At 49.6% G+C, this 22,157-nt stretch overlaps 2 protein-coding genes across 8 annotated transcripts in view; both read left to right on the forward strand.

Moving 5' to 3' along the window:
- Nucleotides 1-2,164: 2,164 nt before the first annotated feature.
- LOC133502379 (sodium/potassium-transporting ATPase subunit alpha-3) lies at nucleotides 2,165-14,185 on the forward strand. 2 transcript variants are annotated; one of them, XM_061823120.1, is made up of 24 exons: nucleotides 2,166-2,459; nucleotides 6,008-6,088; nucleotides 6,248-6,361; nucleotides 6,450-6,509; nucleotides 6,692-6,895; nucleotides 7,247-7,360; nucleotides 7,426-7,560; nucleotides 7,620-7,737; nucleotides 8,537-8,625; nucleotides 8,709-8,888; nucleotides 9,476-9,674; nucleotides 9,827-10,071; nucleotides 10,141-10,333; nucleotides 10,457-10,632; nucleotides 10,709-10,845; nucleotides 10,913-11,063; nucleotides 11,391-11,559; nucleotides 11,637-11,791; nucleotides 11,914-12,037; nucleotides 12,114-12,259; nucleotides 12,351-12,481; nucleotides 13,101-13,202; nucleotides 13,503-13,594; nucleotides 13,788-14,185. In XM_061823120.1, the coding sequence occupies exons 3-24, from the start codon at nucleotides 6,332-6,334 to the stop codon at nucleotides 13,814-13,816; spliced, it is 2,979 nt and encodes a 992-aa protein (XP_061679104.1). In that variant the 5' UTR covers nucleotides 2,166-2,459; nucleotides 6,008-6,088; nucleotides 6,248-6,331; the 3' UTR covers nucleotides 13,817-14,185. The 2 variants fall into 2 exon arrangements, with proteins under 2 accessions (XP_061679098.1, XP_061679104.1); XM_061823114.1 differs by lacking the exon at nucleotides 6,008-6,088 and having other exon boundaries at nucleotides 2,165-2,459.
- Nucleotides 14,186-21,174: 6,989 nt separating this feature from the next.
- LOC133502502 (POU domain, class 2, transcription factor 2-like) overlaps nucleotides 21,175-22,157 on the forward strand; it is a 52,961-nt gene continuing 51,978 nt past the window's right edge. For all 6 annotated transcript variants that reach the window (XM_061823411.1, XM_061823380.1, XM_061823371.1 and 3 more), the window contains exon 1: nucleotides 21,175-21,334. The gene's annotated coding sequence lies outside the window, so the exon portion shown is untranslated. The remainder of the gene's footprint in view (nucleotides 21,335-22,157) is intronic.

The raw sequence follows: 22,157 nt of genomic DNA on the forward strand, positions 1-22,157 counted from the left end.
CTGGATGCTGGCAGCCAATCGGAGGCTGCCCTGGTCCGCTCTCTCGTCCAATGGCTGGCTGAGGTCCGACACGGTGAATGTTCAATGAGGTTGGGGGGGGGGGGGGGGGGGGGACCTTCACTTCCTGAACACATCACTCGTGGGTCATTTTGAGGCACAATTGGATCAATTAAACTAATCGAATTTTGCATTTTTTTAAATGCTCCCTTGGTTTGTCTTTCACGCTTCAAGTAACCTCTTTTCAAAAACTGATTGACATTTTTCAAATTTGAGTTCTTTACCGTAAAGGCAATCCCTATATTTGCATTTTTTTTTTTTTTTACCTGCCAGTCCCTTTTGATTTATTCTTCAACCAAACGGCATCATTGCACCCAATGAAAGCTAACACGTGGTGGACCACAACGCCATAGACAGGCTAACAGAACTCGTATTGGTTACAAAACAATTTCAATTGAATGCAAAGAAAAGAACAACATGTGCAGGCAGACAATATGCAGTAAGAATATATTCTTTATCCTCAGCAAAAAATAACTTCTATTACTTCCGTCCATGCCCGCTGTGCCGACTGAGTTCATGCATGAAATCATGATGCGCAAAATGTATCTCTTGACATTCTGTTGACTTTTTTTTTTACTGTGATTAGAGTTAAAAAAAAAACAACAAAAAAACATTTTTTTGTTGGTATTTTTTTTTTTTTTTTTTTTTTTTTTGTACCTGTCGGGATTGACGGCATTTCCTAAAATCCCTTCCGTCCGGGACTGGCGAGTCGCGCCGCAATGCATTATGGGACAGGCGGCGACCCGCGACGATCGTCCGCTCGTCGGCTATTTTTAGCTCCTGCCACTCGTCCCGACCGAGGACCGTCACGTCCAGAGCGGTTCCGCTTTACGTAACGGGGCTGCCCCTTCGCTGCAATGCATTGTGGGGGCAACGCCTCAACGCTCGATATTTGTTTGCAGCGTGTGTGTGTGTGTGTGTGTGTGTGCGTGAGTCACATGACCTTGCCGGGCAACGACAGCTTCTCTCTCTCTCTCTTTTTGAACGCGTGTGATGGATGGATGGATGGACGGATGGAGTTTATTCATAGAAGCGGTCTAAAATTAAACCCCGGATTTTGCCTTTTGAGCCTCCCGTAATCCCTGACACGTTTCCAAGGTGCCTGCCCAGACAGCAACGGGAACTCTTTGTGTGTGTGTGAGAGGTGCGATTGGTCGTGCGCCTGTTTGTCTGCGATTGGCTGGCGACCGGTTCAGGGTGTCCGCTGACTGCCGGGATCGGCTCCAGCGCCCCTTGTGAGGATAAGCGGCTAAGAAAATGGATGGTTGGATGGGTGCGTGACTTTATCATTATTTTTGAAAGAAACAATCTTGTTTCAATCAAATATTTCTTACGTCATCATTTTATTAATAGACGAAAATAAGCGTTTTATCCATCGAATCCATACATCCATTTTCTTAGCTGCTTATCCTCACAAGGGTCGCGGAGAGTGCTGGAGCCTTTCTCGTGACTGACAGGCGACCAGTTCAGGGCGTAGTCCGCCTTTCGCCCGAAGCTAGCTGGGATAGGCGCGGTGGGGCAGCTCAAAGCCTTGGCCTCACAGTTCTGAGGACCCGGGTTCGATCCCAGCCGGTTTACGTTTTTCTCCGTTTGCCCAAAAACATGCAACATTGATTGGCCACTCGGCGCGACTTTTGTCTGTCTTCGTGTTCCCTGGGATCGGCTGGCGACCAGTGCAGGGTGTGCCCCGCCTCCTGCCCGTTGACAGCTGGGATTGCGACCCTCGTGAGGATAAGCGCCTCATAAAATATAATAATAATATAATAGATGAATGGACAGTCATTTTGATGAAGATTCGGAGAATGAAGGTAGCACACAAGTAGAAGACGAGGGTGGACTCGTATCATGAGTACGTCTAACTAGTGATGGATATTTAAATGAAGCGACTGCGACAATTTTTGGCTACTTTCCCCAAGTATGAGTTTGTTCTGGTATACTTGAATATTTCTCACTACGATTGTACGCCAGTCCCCCTTTTTGTCCCCTCGCCTGAGCTGCGGTCCGTTTCCTCACAAGTGTTCCTTTCCAGTCGAAGTGTGGACGTCGATTTTTTTTGGGGGGGGGGATTTTTTTCTTCTCGTGACTGTCGCTCCTCGGCTCTATTTCCTCGCGCGAGCAACCCCGCGGAGGGGCACAGCATGTGCACATCTGCCCGGCTCTACTTTCCGCGGCGGCATCGTTGAGAAGGAGACGGCGACGGTTTGTCTCCTTTTGGCGACATTCCAACCTTCGCTCGTGCCACCTTTTCTGTCTCTTTTGGCTCGCGGCTGTCAAGTCAACCGAGACTTTTGTTTTTTGTTTTTAAATTCGCCCACCTGAAGAGCTTTTTTTTTTTTTTGGAGGGGGGGGGGGGGCACTTGTTCGAACCGAGACTCGAACCTCCCCGGAGAGCCGAAATGGGGGTAAGCGTCTCATTTTTCACATTATTGACAGCAACAACCACAACGTGGCTCGCCCGCCCGTCGTCTGGTTCTTTCCCGGTCCGCGGCGTCCACTTTGCGCAAAATGACCGCCAGCGAGCGTCAGGTGGGAGCCATACGCGAACGTTTTCAGGTTCGGCACAAAGTCAAGTGACAAATGTCGGGGGGGGGAGACGCCATTCGGTCGAAAGTCTGCAGTCAGAACTTGTTTGCTGGATCACAGCCGTCATGCGAATTTGATGGCAAAAAACGGCAAAGTTGTCCTTTCCAGACGTCGATCGGGCACACCTGAACACACTCAAGGTGAAGGCCACGTCGCCAATGACATCACAGATTGTCGACGTCTTCTCTTGAAGCCCCCTCGAGATGTGCGGCTGAAAAATGGGGGCTCCCTTCCCATCCGCCAAATTAAATACAAAAAACACCCCGAAATAATTCATCCATGGGATTACAGTCAATGTCATAAAAGTGCCCGTGGCTACAGCCATTTGCCGACTTCTTGGTGGAATCTGCGCACACCGTACGTCAAAACTGAAATGTTTGGACTGCCTTGAGATTGGACGGCGACCGGTTTGGTGAATCTGTCGCACAATAATTAAAAGCAGGCTTCGGAAACGCAACAGCTGAGAATGTAGTCGTCCGAAGCTCAGCGCCGTGGAGCCCGGGATTTTTATTAATACGTGTATATGAGTCACTCTAACGACCCTGGCTAAACTTAGCCCCACACTGATGTGCAAAATCCTCCCAACACAAAGAGCAGAAAAGTGTCTGAGAATAGCTGAGGATGTTTTTCACAGGGGAAAAAAAAAACATGAAAAAGGTTAAAATCTCCACAGCAGGTGCGAAATCGGTTGGCGTTCAATGACAAATTGCTTTACAGATTCCTCTTTGGGCCAAATACTGCTTGATTTGACTGACTGCGCATCCTGAAATCTTCACGGAAGATCTCGTGGACGCCTCTTTTTCTTCATATCTTGGAATTTCATGATTATTATTCTTTTTTTTTTTTTTTTTAATTCGACGTCCGCTGAGCTCTCGCCGGTTAGGTCAGCCCCCCTCAGTCCGGCAGCCGCCGTGCGGGGCCAGAACGAGAGAAAGTACGAGAGAGGACTTTGTGGAAAAGGCGCGACACACAAATGACATCAAAGCAATTTTCTTTCTTTCCAGGACGGTTTGTCTTGACGTTGACATTTTACAGTCCAGTGACTCAAAAGTTTTCTTGAGGGGGGGGCTGCAACGGACGCGTGGCCCTTCAATCGTTTGAGCGCCCGAAGGCGGTCTGGCAAGGAACCACTCGCACTTGAATTTGAGAATCATCTCGTCTCGTCGCGTCGTCTTAACAGAGCGTGACCGGCGGTGGCGGATTTGAGTACGTGGGAAGCTAGCGGCGGGCTGGAGGAATCTCGTGCCTCGCCCGAGGCTAGCTCAGCGGCTAGCGACGCGGGGGTGAGAGTTTGAGCCCGGAGGAGGCAAACGGGTCGATCCGATGACCCTCGAGTGAAGGTCGGATTGGGAGGGACGCGGACGATTGCGGGAATCCGTCAGCGACGGACACGCGTGGACCACCAAATGTTGCCCGGCACTAGCGACCCTCAAAGTGTGCGACGAGGACCACCGCAAAAGAATACCCGGATTAAATAAAACCCTGCGCAATTCAAACAAATATAGCAAACTTTTTCAAATCCAATGCAAAATCTTTTTTACTTGTCAAGTAGCAGTACTTCAGTACAGTTCAGTTGTATTTAACTTTGAAGAAGTATTTGTTTTTTAAGAAGCATTTGTATTCATGTGCAGTATATTTGAATGAAATATCTATTTCCCCCACCCCCCCCCCAGACCCCTTTTCTCAATTATGCTATTAGGCTAACGACAAGTTTTTAGGTTAAATTTGGGTCCTCGTATTGGATCTTGTGATGCAAGCGTTCACAAAATTCTTTGATTTTATATTTGCACATTGCGCTCGTCAATATTTCAACTGCCACCCACGTATGACTCTTTTTTTTTTTTTTTTTTTTTTTTTTTTTTAATTGATCAAACGCGGCGCTGTGACGTCACTCACCCCATCAGCACCGCAAGGCGGCGGCAGGCCAGGGTGTCGTTTCGACGCGCTCGCCGTTACATAATACACTTTCACGGAAGGTACATTATTTAAAAAAATAATTCCGGCGCTTTTGTCCCCCCCCCCTCGAGCGACTGAAATCGTCCCCCGCGGATCGGATGTCGCCCGGGAACGTCGCAGCCGTCGTTAGCTGTCGGGCATCCCAGATCGCGATTAGCGGAGAAGCAGACGGGCGTTCCGAAGGAACGTGAACGGAAATAAAGAAGCGTCGAGGGGGTGGGGGTGTGGGTGGACCCCCCCCCCTCCCCCCCTCCCCCCCCCATACAGATTGCACTTTCTAGGTCGGCTGCTCCACTCATCCGTTTGTAATCCGTGTCTTTGTATGTGTGTGTCATCAGCAGACCACGACCCCCCCCCCCCGGCAGCTTTTCTGCCACTCGATGAATTATTTCCTTGCCTTGCGATGAAAAGACCGGTGGACCCGATCGTTATCGGGTCGTCGGATCGTTGTACGCTTTACACTCTTGTTAGAGTTGAGAACGTGGAGAAAATTTTGGATGCAGTGGCAAAGACGTGAAACGACGGCAAAGTGGCCATCACAAACAACAGCGACGACGATCCCCACACGATCCGAACCTCAAAACCGAGACCGTTTGACTTCATGGCTCGGATTAGCTGCCGTCTTGTTTTAGTTTTGATAAAACGACGTTGACTTGATTGCCTTATTCTGTTAGCTAAGAATATTGAAAAACGTACATTATGTGCCGGTATGTTTTCTAAGCGTTCAAGGTTGTTTCATGTCGTGTGCTAATGTTGCTAAAGCTAAGCAACGGCTGGGCTCGGACAAATTTGACACGGTTTACTCGCCGGACGCTGCCCGGACTGGCAAATTAATTCAGGTTCTACCGGGGTCGACAATGCGGACGCGCGTGGCCGCGTTTTGCGCGAGTTGACTTGATGAAGTTTGCAAACCGCGAGCCAAATGTGCCAAAACCACGACAACTGCTAGCGGCTAACCTAAACGGCGAGGGAAAACGTTGCAGTACCAGCGTTACGATTCCAAACCTCAATTACTCCCCGTCGTCTATCGACATTATGCAATTGTTTGATTTAATCTGCACTATTGGCGAGAACGCTTAGTGCTAATTTGGCCCCAGCAGCAGATGGAATCTCTCCGAGGACGCCGGCCGCTTGTCCCAAAATGATCACGCGACGCTGGAATCTCCCACCGAAATGCGAGCCAAACCACGCCGACTTTGTGGGTTGCGAACCTCGGACTGACCCGGATGGCTTTGGTTGTTCACTGGGTTAATCTGCCACTCTCGTAAACATCTGTAATCTGTTTGGACAGATGGCACAAGTGCGCAAACTGGAACAGTTAATATGGAAAGTCGTGTTTTGACTGACTTCAGGGCCAGCCGGTTTTTGCCGTAGAAGCAACTTTGTGATCTTTAATTTTCCGCTTTTGCAGACGCAATGGAGAACAACGCGCCATAATGACAACGTGAAAACGCGACTTAACGGGCGCCGAAGAAAGTAGATCGCAAAGGCGGTGAATACAAACGGCTCGTTCGAACATTCATAACACGAGAGCAAAAATCTCCTGCGGTGCGACGTGACGACGTGTCCTCAGACGACGCCGCCGTTTCGTTTTGTTTCGCTCCTACCGCGGGAGCGGCGCTGTAAATAACCGTCCGGTTCCGCTCGGCAGTACGGCCGGTCGGACAGCTACCGCGTGGCCACCACGCAGGACAAAGATGAGAAGGAGTCGCCCAAGAAGAAAGGAGGCAAGGACATGGACGACCTCAAGAAGGAAGTGCCGATCGTGAGTATCCCGTCTGGATCTCGAGAGCATGCCGACGGATGGCGTGCCGGCGCCGTCGCTGACGCTCGTTCGCGTCTGACCTCTGCAGACGGAGCACAAAATGTCCGTGGAGGAAGTTTGCAGGAAGTACACCACGGACATCGTCCAGGTCAGTTCCTTGCCACTCGCTGGTCTTGGTTTCAGTACCACCGCAACGTTTCCAAGCCTGCCAAAATTCTACTTTTCTTCTGATCTGTGTACCTTGATGTGATCCGTTGCTGTGTGACGTCGTCTTTCCCCATCGAAACTGACGAAAATGCTTTTATCATCTTTCATATTTCTTTGCCTCAGGGTCTGACCAACGCCAGGGCGGCCGAGTACCTGGCCAGAGACGGCCTCAACGCCCTGACCCCGCCTCCCACCACCCCGGAGTGGGTCAAGTTCTGTCGCCAGCTGTTCGGCGGCTTCTCCATCCTGCTGTGGATCGGCGCCATCCTCTGCTTCCTGGCCTACGCCATCCAGGCCGCCACCGAGGACGAGCCCGCTGGGGATAACGTAAGCGCCGTGAGCGAGTATTACATCAAATTTTGTGTCCTTGAATCCTTGCGATTTCACCGCAAGGCGCCGCTTGGAGGTCGTGTTTGGGATCACGGCAGAGCGAGCCAGTCGCAACTTTTAGGCGGAAGTGAAATGGAAACAAATCTGATCTTTTATGGTTAATTTAAATGTCCCACCGACTGCGATCGCGAGCCGAATCCGTCGCCTCCAATCCCGGGCAGCCACCGAGAAGGTTGAATTGATCGACTGACCTTTGCAATCATTTCAACAAATATGAGTGACGAGGCGGTCGCGGACCGTTGAAGTGGAGGTGGCGCCGAACGTCCAGACCGTCCTTGTGTGTTGCAGTTGTACCTCGGTATCGTGCTGTCGGCCGTCGTCATCATCACCGGCTGCTTCTCCTACTTCCAAGAGGCCAAGAGCTCCAAGATCATGGAGTCCTTCAAGAACATGGTCCCCCAGGTAGCGCGCACGAGCCGGCGGCGAAAGTCACTGGCGCGCTCGCTCACTTTCTCGTGCCTGCCCAGCAAGCCCTGGTGATCCGCGAAGGGGAGAAGATGCAGATCAACGCCGAGCAGGTGGTGGCCGGAGACCTGGTGGAGGTGAAGGGGGGGGACCGGATCCCCGCCGACCTGCGCGTCATCTCTTCGCACGGCTGCAAGGTGAGCGCCGCCCGGACGTTCCGCGCCCGGTCCTCACCTCGCTCTTGCGTCGGCCGCAGGTGGACAACTCCTCCCTGACGGGCGAATCGGAACCTCAGACCAGGTCGCCGGACTGCACCCACGACAATCCCCTGGAGACCCGCAACATCGCCTTCTTCTCCACCAACTGCGTGGAGGGTGAGGGCGCCATTTTCTCACCTGTGCTCTCGTCACGAGAGTGCCTGGCGACCGATCTCGGGTGTACACCGCCTCTCGCTCGCTTGCAGAAAAAGGCTTTTACAGCAAGGAAGCCGTTTTTTTTTTCTTTAACTCTTTTCCTTGTAGTTGTTCGATTACAGTTTTTAATAGAAATTGATCTCAAGAAAATGAATGATAAGGGTTAGGGTTAGGCATTCTTTTTGACGCTAGATGGGCTTTCGGGGCCTCACCGGACTCCTCCCACGACCCAAAAACACGTGCGCTCGGTTGGTTGCCCGTAGATACGAATGGTTTCTCTTTGCTCTGCGATTGGCCGGCGACTGGTTCAGGGCGTGCCCCGCCTCTTGCCCAAAAATGGCTGAGACGGGCTCCAGCTCGCCCGCGACCTGCGTCTGGTAAATTGGATAAAAATGACATTTTTTTATTTGGCACATCATGGCCAAACGGCAAAAGACTTTTTTGTCTTTTTTTAAAAGTCAAATGTTAAAATTTTGCCTCTCTGGTGGTGCGTTAAAACTAAAATGTAAATGTAAAATGAACTAGGCTTTCATGTAAACATTTGATTTGAAAGATTAGGTAACTTTGATGAGGAATAAATGTTCTTTGGAACGGCGTTGGTGCTCAAACTGTGGGTCAAGATATATACGAGAACCCGAATACGTTGTTAGATGGTCGTTGGTGTCAAAAGTTTTTTTTCCAAAGCGCTTTAATAGAGCGTTCGAGGAGTCTTTGGCGCCCTCTTGCGGTGGCATTGTCTCATTACACGACGTGTGTCCAGGCACGGCTCGCGGCATCGTCGTGTGCACGGGCGACCGCACCGTGATGGGCCGCATCGCCACCCTCACTTCGGGCCTGGAGACCGGCAAGGTGAGCCGACCTCTTCGCCGTGTCGAAGGTCGCTCCTCAATGCCGGCTGTCCCCGATTCCCCCCCCCCCCCCCCCCCCCCCAGACTCCCATCGCCAAGGAGATCGAGCACTTCATCCAAATCATCACCGGCGTGGCCGTCTTCCTGGGCGTCAGCTTCTTCGTGCTGTCGCTGGTCCTGGGCTACTCGTGGCTGGAAGCCGTCATCTTCCTCATCGGCATCATCGTGGCCAACGTGCCCGAAGGCCTGCTGGCCACCGTCACCGTGAGTGCCCGCCGTGCGCCCAAACGACCCCGTCAAGCCCTAGTCTGGCTGCGTGGACCGGGAGGTCTTAAGTTAAAATGAAGGGGAGGGGGGGGGGGGATTCCCAATTCTGATTTGGGGTCGTTTTCATATTCTTTTTTTAATCTGATCTGCATTACGGGATTTTTTTTTTATTTTCCTGATCCCAAACAATTTTCCAATTTTTTTTTGGAAGACCCCGTTTCCTTCCAGAAAGATGCTGCTTTTATCTGGAGGGAAACAGAAGCTGAAAAAAAAAAAAAAAAGTGCTCGTCTTCATCAAACATTGAACGAAAGGTTGTGTGTGTCAAACTGTTGACCCGTGGGCCAGTTGCGGCCTGCCACATCATTTTATGTGGCCCACGAAAACGCATCAAAGTTGCTAAAAGTGTTCTGCTGTAATAACTTTGACAATCCCCCGTTTGAAAAGAAATGGATGGACGTCTCCAGGTTTTCCGGCCGCGTCGTCTTTAGTGTTGAAGGTACAGCGTGGTCTGGAGGCCCGGAGGCGTCCCGTCCGTTCCCGACGAGATTTCTGTTCGAGGCTAACGCCGACGCTGTGCCGTCAGGTGTGTCTCACGCTGACTGCCAAGCGGATGGCCCGCAAGAACTGCCTGGTGAAGAACCTGGAGGCCGTGGAGACGCTGGGCTCCACCTCCACCATCTGCTCGGACAAGACGGGCACCCTGACCCAGAACAGGATGACCGTGGCCCACATGTGGTTCGACAACCAGATCCACGAGGCCGACACGACCGAGGACCAGTCCGGTAAAAGGAACCTTGTCACTCGCACTTCTTGTACAAGTCAAACCGGCGCAGAATTCGTCTCGATGCGGGGACGAGCGAATGTTGTTCCCTACACGCGTGGAATTATCCTCAAGACCCGAGCTGATTTGGAGCTCACGCGAGCGTCTCCGCAGGCTCCTCCTTCGACAAGAGCTCCACCACCTGGGCGGCCCTGGCCCGCATCGCCGCGCTCTGCAACCGGGCCGTCTTCAAGGCCGGCCAGGAGTCGCTGGCCATCCTCAAGCGCGAGGTGGCCGGCGACGCCTCCGAGTCGGCGCTGCTCAAGTGCATCGAGCTGTCGTGCGGCTCCGTCAAGACCATGAGGGACCAGAACAAGAAGGTGGCCGAGATCCCCTTCAACTCCACCAACAAGTACCAGGTAGGCGCCACCCGCGACGGACGCCGGCTTGGCTTTTCTCACGGGACGTCGCGCTTTCTGGCTCTCCAGCTGTCCGTTCACGAGAGCGACGAGGAGTCGGAGCACCGCTACCTGCTGGTGATGAAGGGAGCCCCCGAGAGGATCCTGGACCGCTGCTCCACCATCATGCTGCAGGGCCGCCAGCAGCCCATGGACGACGAGATGAAGGAGGCCTTCCAGAACGCTTACCTGGAGCTGGGAGGCCTGGGGGAGAGGGTTCTGGGTAAGCGCGAGCGTCTGCCTTCGTCTACGAATTGAGGCTCCGTGCCGGGCGCTCCTGCGACTTTGCGGGAACGCCACACCGTTTTGTGTAAATCCGGCTCCGCCTGGCTCCCCTTCCTGCCAGGGTTCTGCCACCTCTTTCTGCCGGAGGAGTCCTACCCGAAAGGTTTCGCCTTCGACACGGACGACGTCAACTTCCAGACGGACAACCTCTGCTTCGTCGGCCTCATGTCCATGATCGACCCGCCCCGCGCCGCCGTTCCCGACGCCGTTGGCAAATGTCGCTCGGCCGGCATCAAGGTGGGGCGTCGGCCGCGTCCGCCTTTTCCTCTCGTAGCTCTTCCTTTGCACGGTTTTCCTTCCCTTCCTGGCCCAGGTCATCATGGTGACCGGCGATCACCCCATCACGGCCAAGGCCATCGCCAAGGGCGTGGGCATCATCTCCGAGGGCAACGAGACGGTGGAAGACATCGCCGCGCGTCTCAACATCCCCGTCGGTCAGGTCAACCCCAGGTGTGAGACACGGACGTCGCGTCGGCGTACCGCAGGGCGCGCCGCTAACGCCCGCGTTGCGCCGCAGGGACGCCAAAGCCTGCGTCATCCACGGAACGGACCTGAAGGACCTGGACCAGGGTCAGATGGACGACATTTTGAGGAATCACACCGAGATCGTCTTCGCCAGGACTTCGCCTCAGCAGAAGCTCATCATCGTCGAGGGCTGCCAGAGACAGGTGACGCCTCGGAAGAAAATCAAATAATTCTCTGTTTTATCATAAAATATTCAAGTAGGTAATATGGTGGTCAATTCATTTTCATGGGTCAAATTATTTCAGGCAAATTTACTAATGTTAGTTTATTCAATGATTCACAATAAATCAATCAGAGCAATTGTTTCTGGACATAAATGATGATAAAAAACGAATACAGAACAACAATTTTGAGTTGAAACCGGCCCAGACCAGGACAGAAACGTGAGCACGAGCTGGTCGTCTTCTCTCCTCTATTCGGGAATGCGAGTTACGCCCCCGCTGAGGCTGGCGACCTTTCCTCGTCGGCAGGGCGCCATCGTGGCCGTGACGGGCGACGGCGTCAACGACTCCCCCGCCCTCAAGAAGGCCGACATCGGCGTGGCCATGGGAATCTCCGGCTCGGACGTGTCCAAGCAGGCCGCCGACATGATCCTGCTGGACGACAACTTCGCCTCCATCGTCACGGGCGTCGAGGAAGGTGAGCGGCCAGTCGGGGGCGGTGGGTGGAGCTGCCGCTCGACTGGACTGGACTCGAAGGGCCGTCTGTCCCGGCAGGCCGCCTCATCTTTGACAACCTGAAGAAGTCCATCGCCTACACGCTGACCAGCAACATCCCCGAGATCACGCCCTTCCTCTTCTTCATCCTGGTCAACATCCCGCTTCCGCTGGGCACCATCACCATCCTCTGCATCGACCTGGGCACCGACATGGTGAGTACCCGCCCGCGGGGAGGAGGCGCACGCCCGAGCTCGGAATAGTCTCGCCGCCGGCTTTTTAGACCGTGTGAAAACGACGTAGTCGGCGTTACTGTGACACTGGCGCGGCGCCGCAGGTGCCGGCCATCTCGCTGGCGTACGAGGCGGCGGAAAGCGACATCATGAAGCGTCAGCCCAGGAACCCCACGAGGGACAAGCTGGTCAACGAGAGACTCATCAGCATCGCCTACGGACAGATCGGTGAGTCGCCGGCCGGCCGCCCGCCCGCCCGCCGTCGGGTCGCCATCGGCCGACGTGTCGCCCGCCGCGTCTCCAGGTATGATCCAGGCCCTCGGCGGCTTCTTCGCCTACTTTGTCATCATGGCGGAAAACGGCTTCCGGCCCTCCGTGCTGATGGGAATCCGCCTCAACTGGGACGACCGCTCCAACAACGACCTGGAGGACAGCTACGGGCAACAATGGGTGCGAGCGCCAAAACGCTTTTCCTACATCCTCGTTCGGGATCTCTTTTTTTTTTTTTTTTTTTGAAAGTTCGCTTTGTTTTCTCGGACAGACGTACGAGCAGCGCAAGATCGTGGAGTTCACGTGCCACACGGCCTTCTTCGTCAGCATCGTGGTGGTGCAGTGGGCCGACGTCATCATCTGCAAGACCAGACGCAACTCCGTCTTCCAGCAGGGCATGAGGTCGGTCGCCTCGGCTTTCTCCTCCCAGCCTTCCCCGAACGGCCCCAAACGTCGACTTCGTTGAAGACTCGATTGTCCGGAGATGAATGCGAGCGTGACCGATCCTGCCCGTGAATGATTCTGGTCCCTTCCGACTTAGTAGTCGCGAGATTCCGCCGTCTTTACCAGTTGCAGTTGCCCTTTGCAGCCACCGGGTGTCAGCAAAGACCTTTCGTCCTACACAGGTCACTTCGTGAGGTACACCTGGCTTAGTCCAGCAGGCCAACAGCACCACAGCTCTCCCTGGAAAAAAAAAATCATAATAAGAAAAGTCAAATGAATTTTACTGAGCAGGTTGGAAGAGGATGAGCGGAAAATATTGATTCATAGATTGTATCTTGCATCGATTGGACACTCTAAATTGCCCCTAGGGTGCGCCTGTGAGCGCGCATGTCGTCTTTCTCCTGCGACCGGCTGGCGACCAGTTGAGGGCGTACCCTGCCGACGACAGCCGGGATTGGCTCCGGCGACCAATCGTGAGAATAAGCGGCTCAGAAAACGGATGGGATGGGTGGATATTTTTGCTCGTACTCTGCACTCAAGTTTACTTCTCCTTTTTGTTTCCTTCCATTTTGCACAGAAACAAGATTTTGATCTTCGGCCTGTTTGAGGAAACCGCCCTCGCTGCCTTCCTGTCCTACTGCCCGGGCATGGACGTGGCGCTGCGCATGTACCCGCTCAAGTAAGAGACCGGCGGCATGACACGACGTCACCACAAACATCAGAACTGTGCGTTACGCTGGTCGGCTAGCTTATTGCTAACACACAATTTAAAACACGATAGCGTCGATCGACGTGGTGGTCGTTAAAAAATTCTCCAGAACATACAACGCTGGTTGTCTTCTTTAGCATCTGTGCGCGCAGTATTTATTTTGGTGCTGTACTGCCCCCTGGTGTTCAACGTGCACACAAATGCCCGTTGAATGACGATGTTGCCCGAACATTCTGTTGTTCCCGTCCGTCCGTCCGTCCGTCTTTCCAGGGCCAGCTGGTGGTTTTGCGCGTTTCCCTACAGTTTCCTCATCTTTGTTTACGACGAGATCCGAAAGCTCATCCTGCGCCGAAACCCCGGCGGTGAGTGCGCACGATGCGAGGGCTCCTCATTTCATACATTCTAATTATTAATTCAAGCATCTCCTGTAGTTGAAACTGGCAATAGACTTTATTTTAAAGCTACATCGTTCAGCCCTGCACGAATCGTCAAATCCAAAAATGATGCTGACAATCTTTTTCTTCTGGTTTTTCCTTCTTCTCGTTGTGCGTTCAGGTTGGGTGGAAAAGGAGACGTACTATTAAATGATCCAAACGTCTCATTCTCCCCTTTTCCCTTTTGTCCCCCTCCCCTTGCTGTTCTCAAGCCCCGCCCCCTGCCCCTTTTTGGCCCCTCCCGTGCTGTCATCTGATTGGCTAGCGCATTACAATTAAGGGCCTATGTGCTGGAGCACAATCCGACGTCCATTGTTGTTTACGTTTAGAGTGCATGTTGCCATGGTAACAGTCTGCTGATGTTGATTATTATTATTTTTTTTTTTCCCTGCCATTATCTTCACCTAAAGATAAAAAAAAAAAAAAAAAAAATTGCCAAGATGGCGCAGGGACCAAACACGGATGTTAGCGTGGGGGGCTAACATACACACGCGCATCCTCACCATCCTCCCTCCCCCCCCCCCCCCCCCCCCCCGACACTGAGCTCCAAACTGCCAAGCGTCGTGCCGACACCCGTTGCCACGACGCCGGGAGCCGCCGCCGTTGCCGCTCAGTCAACTCCGCTGCACAAATCCAGCAGGCGTTGGCACGTTTTGCTTCAAATGTTGATTTGCAAGCGAGCTGCTTGTTCTTTCTTATTCACACGCGATGAAGCACACTGATCTCCCCACCTCCTCCTCTTCCTCACCCCTCTATGTCCCCCCCCCCCCCCACCTGTTGACATCTGTCCTGTCGGTGAGCGCCGTCGACACCCCCTGCTTTCGTGAAACCGGGCAGGGGTGGGCAAACTTTGGTTCTCGAGGGCCACGTTTGACTTGCGAAATGGGCCAGGTGCAAATGAAAGGTCAAATTATTTCTTTTGATAAAACAAAAAAATGAATTGGAATTTCATGGTAAAACACATTTTTTAGTTTTTATTTACATCAAATCAACTAAACTACTCAGATGAATGAAAAATTGATACATTTTAATTTTAAAAATAATTGAAAAGAGGAAAAAATTAATATTATTTGAAGATGTTGATTGAGCCACAAGTAATAAAAATGTAAAACATTTAAAATGTTACACTATTTTTCCCAATTTTTTTCTAGTATTTAAATATATCAATGAATATGGTTATGCAGTACAGAAAATTGACCAATTTAAGTTTAGAATAAGATGAATGAATTCATATCAAGGCATAAATACATTTTATTTGAGCAGTTTTATCCCCCAAAAAATTGTTTTGTAGGATTTTAAATTGAAATTAGATGATGTATCGCAAAAGCACAACCATGAAACAAAAACAAGCAGGAGCTCTTTTTTTTTTTTTTTTTTTTTTTTTTTTTTTTTTTTCCCTCCACCCAAATTGGCAACATTTCACAAATTCTGCCAGGGTGTGTAAACTTGTAAAAACAAGCGTCCGGTTAAATAAATAAGATAAATATTACGGGCTGGGCCGGGCCAGACCGATTGAAGAAGCGGGCCGCGAGCCACAGTTTGCCCAACCCTGCCGGAAACCTCTTTCCTCACTGAGAGAAAAAAGACGAAAAAGTCTCGTTTCTGTCTTTGTGTGTACGCCGGGGAGGGGGGAGGAAAAAAACAAGATCGATTTTTTTTTTTTTTTTTTTCTCGATTTCATCAATTTGATTGTGGGAAATGGCAAAAGTAAAAGAGAAGAAAATGAAGTTGAAGATGACTTTGCTCTCCGTTCTGTTTCTGTGTCATGAAAATGGAAATAAACATCGGTTGCTGACGGCTCCCGCCTCCGAGCTTCTTTTTTTTTTTTTTTTTTGGACACCTGAACTCCTCTGACGACATTTCGGCGGGGTGTGAAGTGAGCGTCGATCTCATGTTTGCCGTCAAACTTGTGTGATGACGCCACTCGCCGTTTTACGACTGGTAAAGATCCGTTTTGCCCTCCCAGAACTTTCACTTATGGTTTTGGTCCACTTGCTTACCCGCATAATCGCCGTCTAGTAAACACATCCGAGCTTCGACTCCTCATCAGGCACATCACGACAAATGTGTGTAAATGTAATCGGGCGGCACATTGGTAAAGCGTTGGCCTCGCAGTTCTGAGGAGCCCCCGGGTTCGATCCCGGCCCCGCCTGTGTGGAGTTTGCACGTTCTCCCCGTGCCTGCGTGGCTTTTCTCCGGGTGGGCACTCCGCTTTCCTCCCACGTCCCAAAAACATGCAACATTCCCTGGACACTCTAAATTGCCCCCAAAAGTGGGATTTTGAGTGCGGGCTGGTTGTCTCCATGTGCCCTGCGATTGGCCGGCGACCAGTTCAGGGTGTACCCTGCCCGCTGACAGCTGGGATAGGCTCCAGCACTCCCTGCGGCCCTCGTGAGGATAAGCGGCATAGAAAAGGGTGGGTCGAAGGGGTTTTGCACGTCCCGCAGTCTCACTTTTGGCCAGTAGAGGTCACTCTCAAGCGGCAAGAACTCAACTCGGAGTGCTTCTTTCACAAAAGCTTCATTTTGTTTCCGAGTGTTCCTTTCTGACTTTGACTCTTTCTTGGGGGGCCTTCGTGTTTTGGAAAGTCCAAATTTGGGGGGAGGTTGATAGTTGCTTGTTGTATTTTTGTCAAAAGTCCACCAACTTTTCGCGCACATCCTCGCACGTGAGCGAAACCTCGCTGTGACGCCAGCATAATTCGAACAGAATCTTGAACTAATAACGTGCTATTACACGTGCAAATAATGATAATCTTCTCATTTATTTCCCTTCATGCAGGTTTCTGTAATGCGTTTCAAACTGGCCACTTGCGTGCGTGCGTGCGTGCGTGCGTTCCACGAATCCAATCCCAAGGCTGACGTGACGTGAGCTCGTGAGGACGGAGGTCACCTCTCCGGTCCTTGTTCGACACGGACACGCTTTTTTTGGGCCCGTTTCTGTCCTCCGTCGCCCTCGCCCATCACGAGGGGACAAAACCGACACCGGCCTGGTCGCTATGTGAGGGAAAAGTGTGTGATTTCAAAGGCTCCCTGAAGGCAACACCCGGAGGCTACTACGAATTTCCACATATATTCCATATTTCAAGATCAATTCGGGCCCATTTATGATTAAAGTTCGGGACAATCCCGAAGTTAGGCCAGCGTTTGTTTTATTTTTTTCTTTTCCCAATTTCACGGCTTCCCTCAAGGCAACACGCCACCAATATGTATTTACACACCGAAGGAAAAATGAATACTTCACCAACATGACCGAAATGTAACCTCCATTGGTTCCGAAAAAAAAAAAAAAGTTTCTTAAGAAATATTTGAAGATGAATGAAATTACAAATTGAAAGGCATAACAAAAGCAGATCTCTCTGCAAACACACACACACACACCTCAATTTCCCACCTATCTGATGACACACACATGCAGGTGCACGCACGCACCTCGAAAAGCTTTTCCTCTCTGCTACAAACGCGCGCACACGCACGGCTTTTTTTTTGTCAACCCCCCCCCGCCCGCTTTCGCCCCCCCCCCGCAGTAATCTGGCTGGCCCGTGGCCTCCTCTCTCGCTTCACTGTTCTGTGTGATAGAATATCGATCGCCTCGCCTTGGCGAGGGTGGGGGTGGGGGTGTGGGGGGGGGGGTTGCCGTGTGTGTGTGTGTGTGTGTGTGCGCGCGTCGGGGTGGTCAGACGTGCTCCAACCAAGGTTGTTACCACGGCAACGGCGGGATGGGTCAGGGGGTTGCCATGGCGCCTAGGTCGCCGGGTCACGGGGAGGGGTCCTGGAGGGCTCGGTGTGTGTATTACTTGGGGGGGGGGGGGGTTCGGGATGAGACGGAGGTGTCAAATTGTAAAACGCTAAAAGTCATTGGATTAAAACATAATACATATGTGCAAAATGACCACAAATACATACACACTGGTAAAAAAAAATATATATATACAGACAATTCTGTGACATAGGAAGTAAGAATAATTCGAATGCTCATTTTGAGAGGGAGTTTCCCACCAAAACCAGAATAAAATACATTTCATTTACATTATTAATGTATTGTTGGATATTGTCGCCAAGAAACCTCAGTATGTATTGAAAACACGCACAATGAAATACACGATATATATATATATATATATATTTTGAAAGCCTTAAGGGGATATTTCATGTGTTTGTGTTTACATATTTTTATATACGTAATCTGAGTAATCCATTTTGAATTAAATGGTTTTGTTTCACAGCCATCTTGAATTGATTTATCATTCCAAAAGATACTTATTCAACAAAAAAAAAAAAAAAAAAAAAACAACCAACAACATATCTTTAAAGCCAGTGGACCAAAAAGCAATCTTGACATTTATAAATATATTTATGATCACAATTCTACGTTTGCTTTTTCTATCGGGAAGGGAATAAAATGAATATCCATTTATATATATATAAATGGATATTAGATGTAAATGCGTCATATTTAAAAAGAAAATGTATAAAGAATGAATACCCATGGCTAAAATTCAATTGTTGAATTTGGTTTGTAAATAATATAATTGCAATAATATTTCTAACTGGCCATACGCTAATTTCTGGAACTTTGGTGTGCTTGTACTCGTCGGTTATGGTCACGTACGCAAATAATTCGATTTGACTTGCTGAATTTCAACATCACCGCGAGTCGGGGCACATCTGCAGGTTGGCCTCCCGGCCACAGGGGGCAGGCGAGGCCCCCGCGGGAGACTCCTGCCCCCAACCGGTCGACGCGGCAACGAGCTTATCCTCGTTTTACCTCGTCGCGATGTACCACTTTGCCCACTCGGGACACCTGAGAGCCTCTTCTTGCGTCGCCGTGGCAACAGGAAGGATGCCAGATTCGGCGAGGAACCAGAATGTGGCGGAATAAAATGTCCACGGGCGAGCCGGAACGCCAGAGTCGCAATTTTCTCCGATTTTCCCGAAGATGGACGTTAGCCGTTAGCCTTTGCTAGGAGAGGTCAAAGGTCAGCCGCGAAATCGTCCCGTCTTGGTTGCGGTTCCGATAGAAGTTCTCCTCCGTCATCATCGCGTCCTTTTCTTTCTTTTCCGTTTTGATGTTTTCTACTTTTCCTCTTCTTTCGTCCGTCTTTGCCACCTTTCTGTTATTTTCTGTCCTCCTTTTCTCTTTCTTTCTTCTTTCAATTTCTCTTTTCCTTTTCTGTCTCACCCTTTGTCGCTTTCTTTTCCTTTTCATTCTCCTTTTGACTCGTCTTTCCTTTTGTCTTTCCTTCTTGATTTCTTGTTAACTTTTTTCTTTTCCTCCCTTCTCATTGGCCTGCTCTTCTTTTTCCTTCCTTCCTTCCTTCCTTTAGTTTCTTTTTGGCCTCCTTTCTGCTTGCCCTTTTTGCTCTTTCCTCGTATTCTTTTCCTTCCCTCGTTCACGTCGCTTGGCTTTTCTTTCGTTCTTTCTTTTTGTGTTCTCCCGAATGTGCCGACGTCTTCTTCTCCCTCCTCTGGCTTTTCATTTAAGACGCCTCCTTCCTTCCTTCCTTCCTTCCTTCCTTTCTTCCTTCCTTCCTTCCTTCCTTCCTTCCTTCCTTCCTTCCTCTACGCTGGATTCTTTCTCTTTGTCCTCGCCTTTTTTTTTTGGTCTTTTCAGACTCCTCCTCCTCCTCCTCTTCCATTCATTTTCTCTTCTCCCGCTTCCCTCCTTTTCTTGTCTTCTCATCTCCTCATCCTCTCTTCCGCTCACGGTCTTCTCTCGTTTTCTTTTCCTCCATGCTTTTCACGCCCTCCTCCTTTCGTCTTCCTCTCAACTTCTCTCCTCTCCCCTTTTTTGTACTCTTTCCTTTCTTCTGTCCTCTTCTCCTTCTTTCCATCCTATCCTCTCATTTTCTCATCTCCTCCATCCTCTCATTCACTCCTCCTCTTCCCGTGGTCACAGGCTCTCATTCTGCAAGCCTCGTTTTTCATCCCTTCATCCCCCATCTTGTCGAAATGCTCTCATCTGCTCGTTCTCTCTCTTTCTTCTCACCCTCTGATCTGGATGCAAGTTGCTTTCTTACTCGGTGCTTGCACTGTTATGAATATTTTTGTCTGTGATGGGAATTTAAAAAATGTTTTGAATTGACTTAAACAATAAAAAAAAAAAAAAGTTGTTTTCTTTTGGGTCATCTGCTGACCTGCGTGAGCGTCCTGATCTGAAATCGAGCTGCAGCACCTGATTGTTGCTTCAGCTGCAGGTTTTGCTGTTTTTGTTGTTGTTGTTTTTATTTAATGCACGCTATAAACAAAATTGAGTTGAATGCAATGTGTTAAAATTGCTCTCGATCAAACGAGAATTGTTCATTGCTAAATTTGTAAGTGTTTGTATTTGGAGCGACTGCGCCACTGAGTTTTTTTTTTTTTTTTTTTTGAACACGTACATATTGTAGTCTTCTTTGTGTATTAGATATCATTTTACAGTAATTGTATTCGTGCTGTTTTAGATTTCAAAGAGAGATGAAACTGCCCCTGTGTTGAAAAGCTGGCCAGTGCTAAGCTACTTTTTGATGTGGTTTAATTTTCATTTGATTGTTCAAATATGCCTTAATTTGCCTGGTGCAAACGTGTCACTTTTAATCATCTAAACAATTCTTTTTTTTTTTTTTTTCATGTTCACATTTTTCCTGTATTCAAACGCGGGCCCGAGCACCTTTGCGCGTTCTGTTCAATTAAGAATTGTTGCGGGATGACGCCTTGATCCGCCGACTCGATGGCAACAAATCGATGAGAACGCTCCGGTGACGTCACGCTCTCCCCTTTCGCGACGGCCGCGTCACGCACGCGCCCCGACTCCTGAGAACGCTGCGCGTGCACTTCAGATGCTTATTAGTACAGTAACGCGTCATTTCATATTAGTAAGTTAAATAGAAGCCGGAATTAGGGGTTCATTCACGCACACGGTGTTCAGAATTTGTGTAAAAGTGCACGCGTTTCAATTTCAACGAAGATTGATCTGCATATTATCACATGAATCCAACCGAATGAATTCCTTCAAAAATGCAAACGTTCAATAGAAATTGCAGGGCTTTGTTACACTTAGCAATCCAAACGTTATTTTGCTCAGTTGAAATACAAAGAGGGTGCAAGCTACAAAGACGGGGTTTGGTTTTATTATTTTCCTACAGTGTAAAAAAATGAAAACCAAAAAAAAAAAAAATGAAGGATACAATGATAATACGGCAAATATGCAACTACTTGCCATAGTAAAAAAAAAAATTGTTAAGAAAGTCATGTTTTTCAGTTTTTCCTTTCAATGCTTCAATTGCAGCGACCATTTCCTATGAACACACACATTATTAAAATAGAATATCTCCACTAAGGCTTTCAATTAGTAAAAAATGCTTTTTTTGTGGAGAATAAAATCATTCTAAATTAAATTCATCAATCATGTTTCATTTTTTTATGAAGAGATTGAACGATAAGATTGTTTCTGCAGCGTTGACAGGATGTGTTCCCCCTTTTCATTTTATTTGATTGATTTCCGCTCCCCAGCGTGCACGCGCAAGCAATTTGACCCCGCCGCCGCCGTGACGTCAGAGGTCGACCGGACGAACGGCGGGCCGGTCTGCCATTTTGTTAAAAAAAAAATTTCCCGCTTTTCTTTCTCCTTCCGGCGGTCCGGCCAACGTTTCGGCTCCGGTCCGACCCGTCGCCCCCCAACGCGCAGCAGGTGAGTCGTCGCGTCCGGCGTCCCAAAAGCCTCTCAGAGGCCGCACGCATGCTCCGTGTTGGCCGGCGTGTGGTTGCCGAGCGACGCACGCCGCACTGTGCGAGTGGTCGCGCCTCCCTCGGACGCCATTAGACGATTGCCGCTGCAATTAGCAACTTTAGTCACAAAACGAGTCAAACACTCAAATGATCGTCTTCAGTCATCCCTACAGGTCATGGGTGGAGCTCAATACGTGTATGATTTTTAGACCAACTATAGTGAAATTAAAAAAGGTTTCAAGATAGGCTAATCGCATTTAGCCAAATTTGGGCTATCACAGTTGACCTTGTCCCATCCACAACGTCGTTTATACCCTTATTTTGACACTTTAATCACTCTAACCTGGTTTATCATATTTGCTTCGTATAGAGGATATGAAAACTCCGTGTTGGAGGATACAATGTCAATGTGAAAATTATTAAGGATTCATAAGGTGTTTAAGATGGTCCTCAGTTTGTCACGTTTGGCCCATTACAATTTTCGTTCCTCTTCATATCGTCGTTTTAGATAAGAAATACAGTACTAGCTTGCCACATTTGGCCCATCATTCTTACTTTGTACAATAAGTTAATGTTAGACAAACATGTACCGAAACTGCTGCTAGTTCACCAAGAACAAAGTCTGCAAATAAATCCAAATTTTGTGCCCGTACAAGTCATTTGTGGCTTTAATCATCTTGAATCACTACATTTTACATTAAAAAAAAAAAAAATAAAAAAAAAATCACCTTGTTAAAAATGGGGTACTCGCATTTGGCTTCCACAGTTTTGTTCCATATTTGGCA

This window comes from Syngnathoides biaculeatus, chromosome 1, assembly GCF_019802595.1.
Source record: "Syngnathoides biaculeatus isolate LvHL_M chromosome 1, ASM1980259v1, whole genome shotgun sequence".
Classification (NCBI taxonomy): Eukaryota; Metazoa; Chordata; class Actinopteri; order Syngnathiformes; family Syngnathidae; genus Syngnathoides; species Syngnathoides biaculeatus.

Excerpts from the sequence above, each read along its gene's own strand:
- LOC133502379 (XM_061823114.1), top strand. Across the intron at positions 9,675-9,826 it reads CACGACCGAGGACCAGTCCG|GCTCCTCCTTCGACAAGAGC; the intron begins GTAAAAGGAACC and ends GCGTCTCCGCAG. Across the intron at positions 10,633-10,708 it reads GTCGCTCGGCCGGCATCAAG|GTCATCATGGTGACCGGCGA; the intron begins GTGGGGCGTCGG and ends TTCCTGGCCCAG.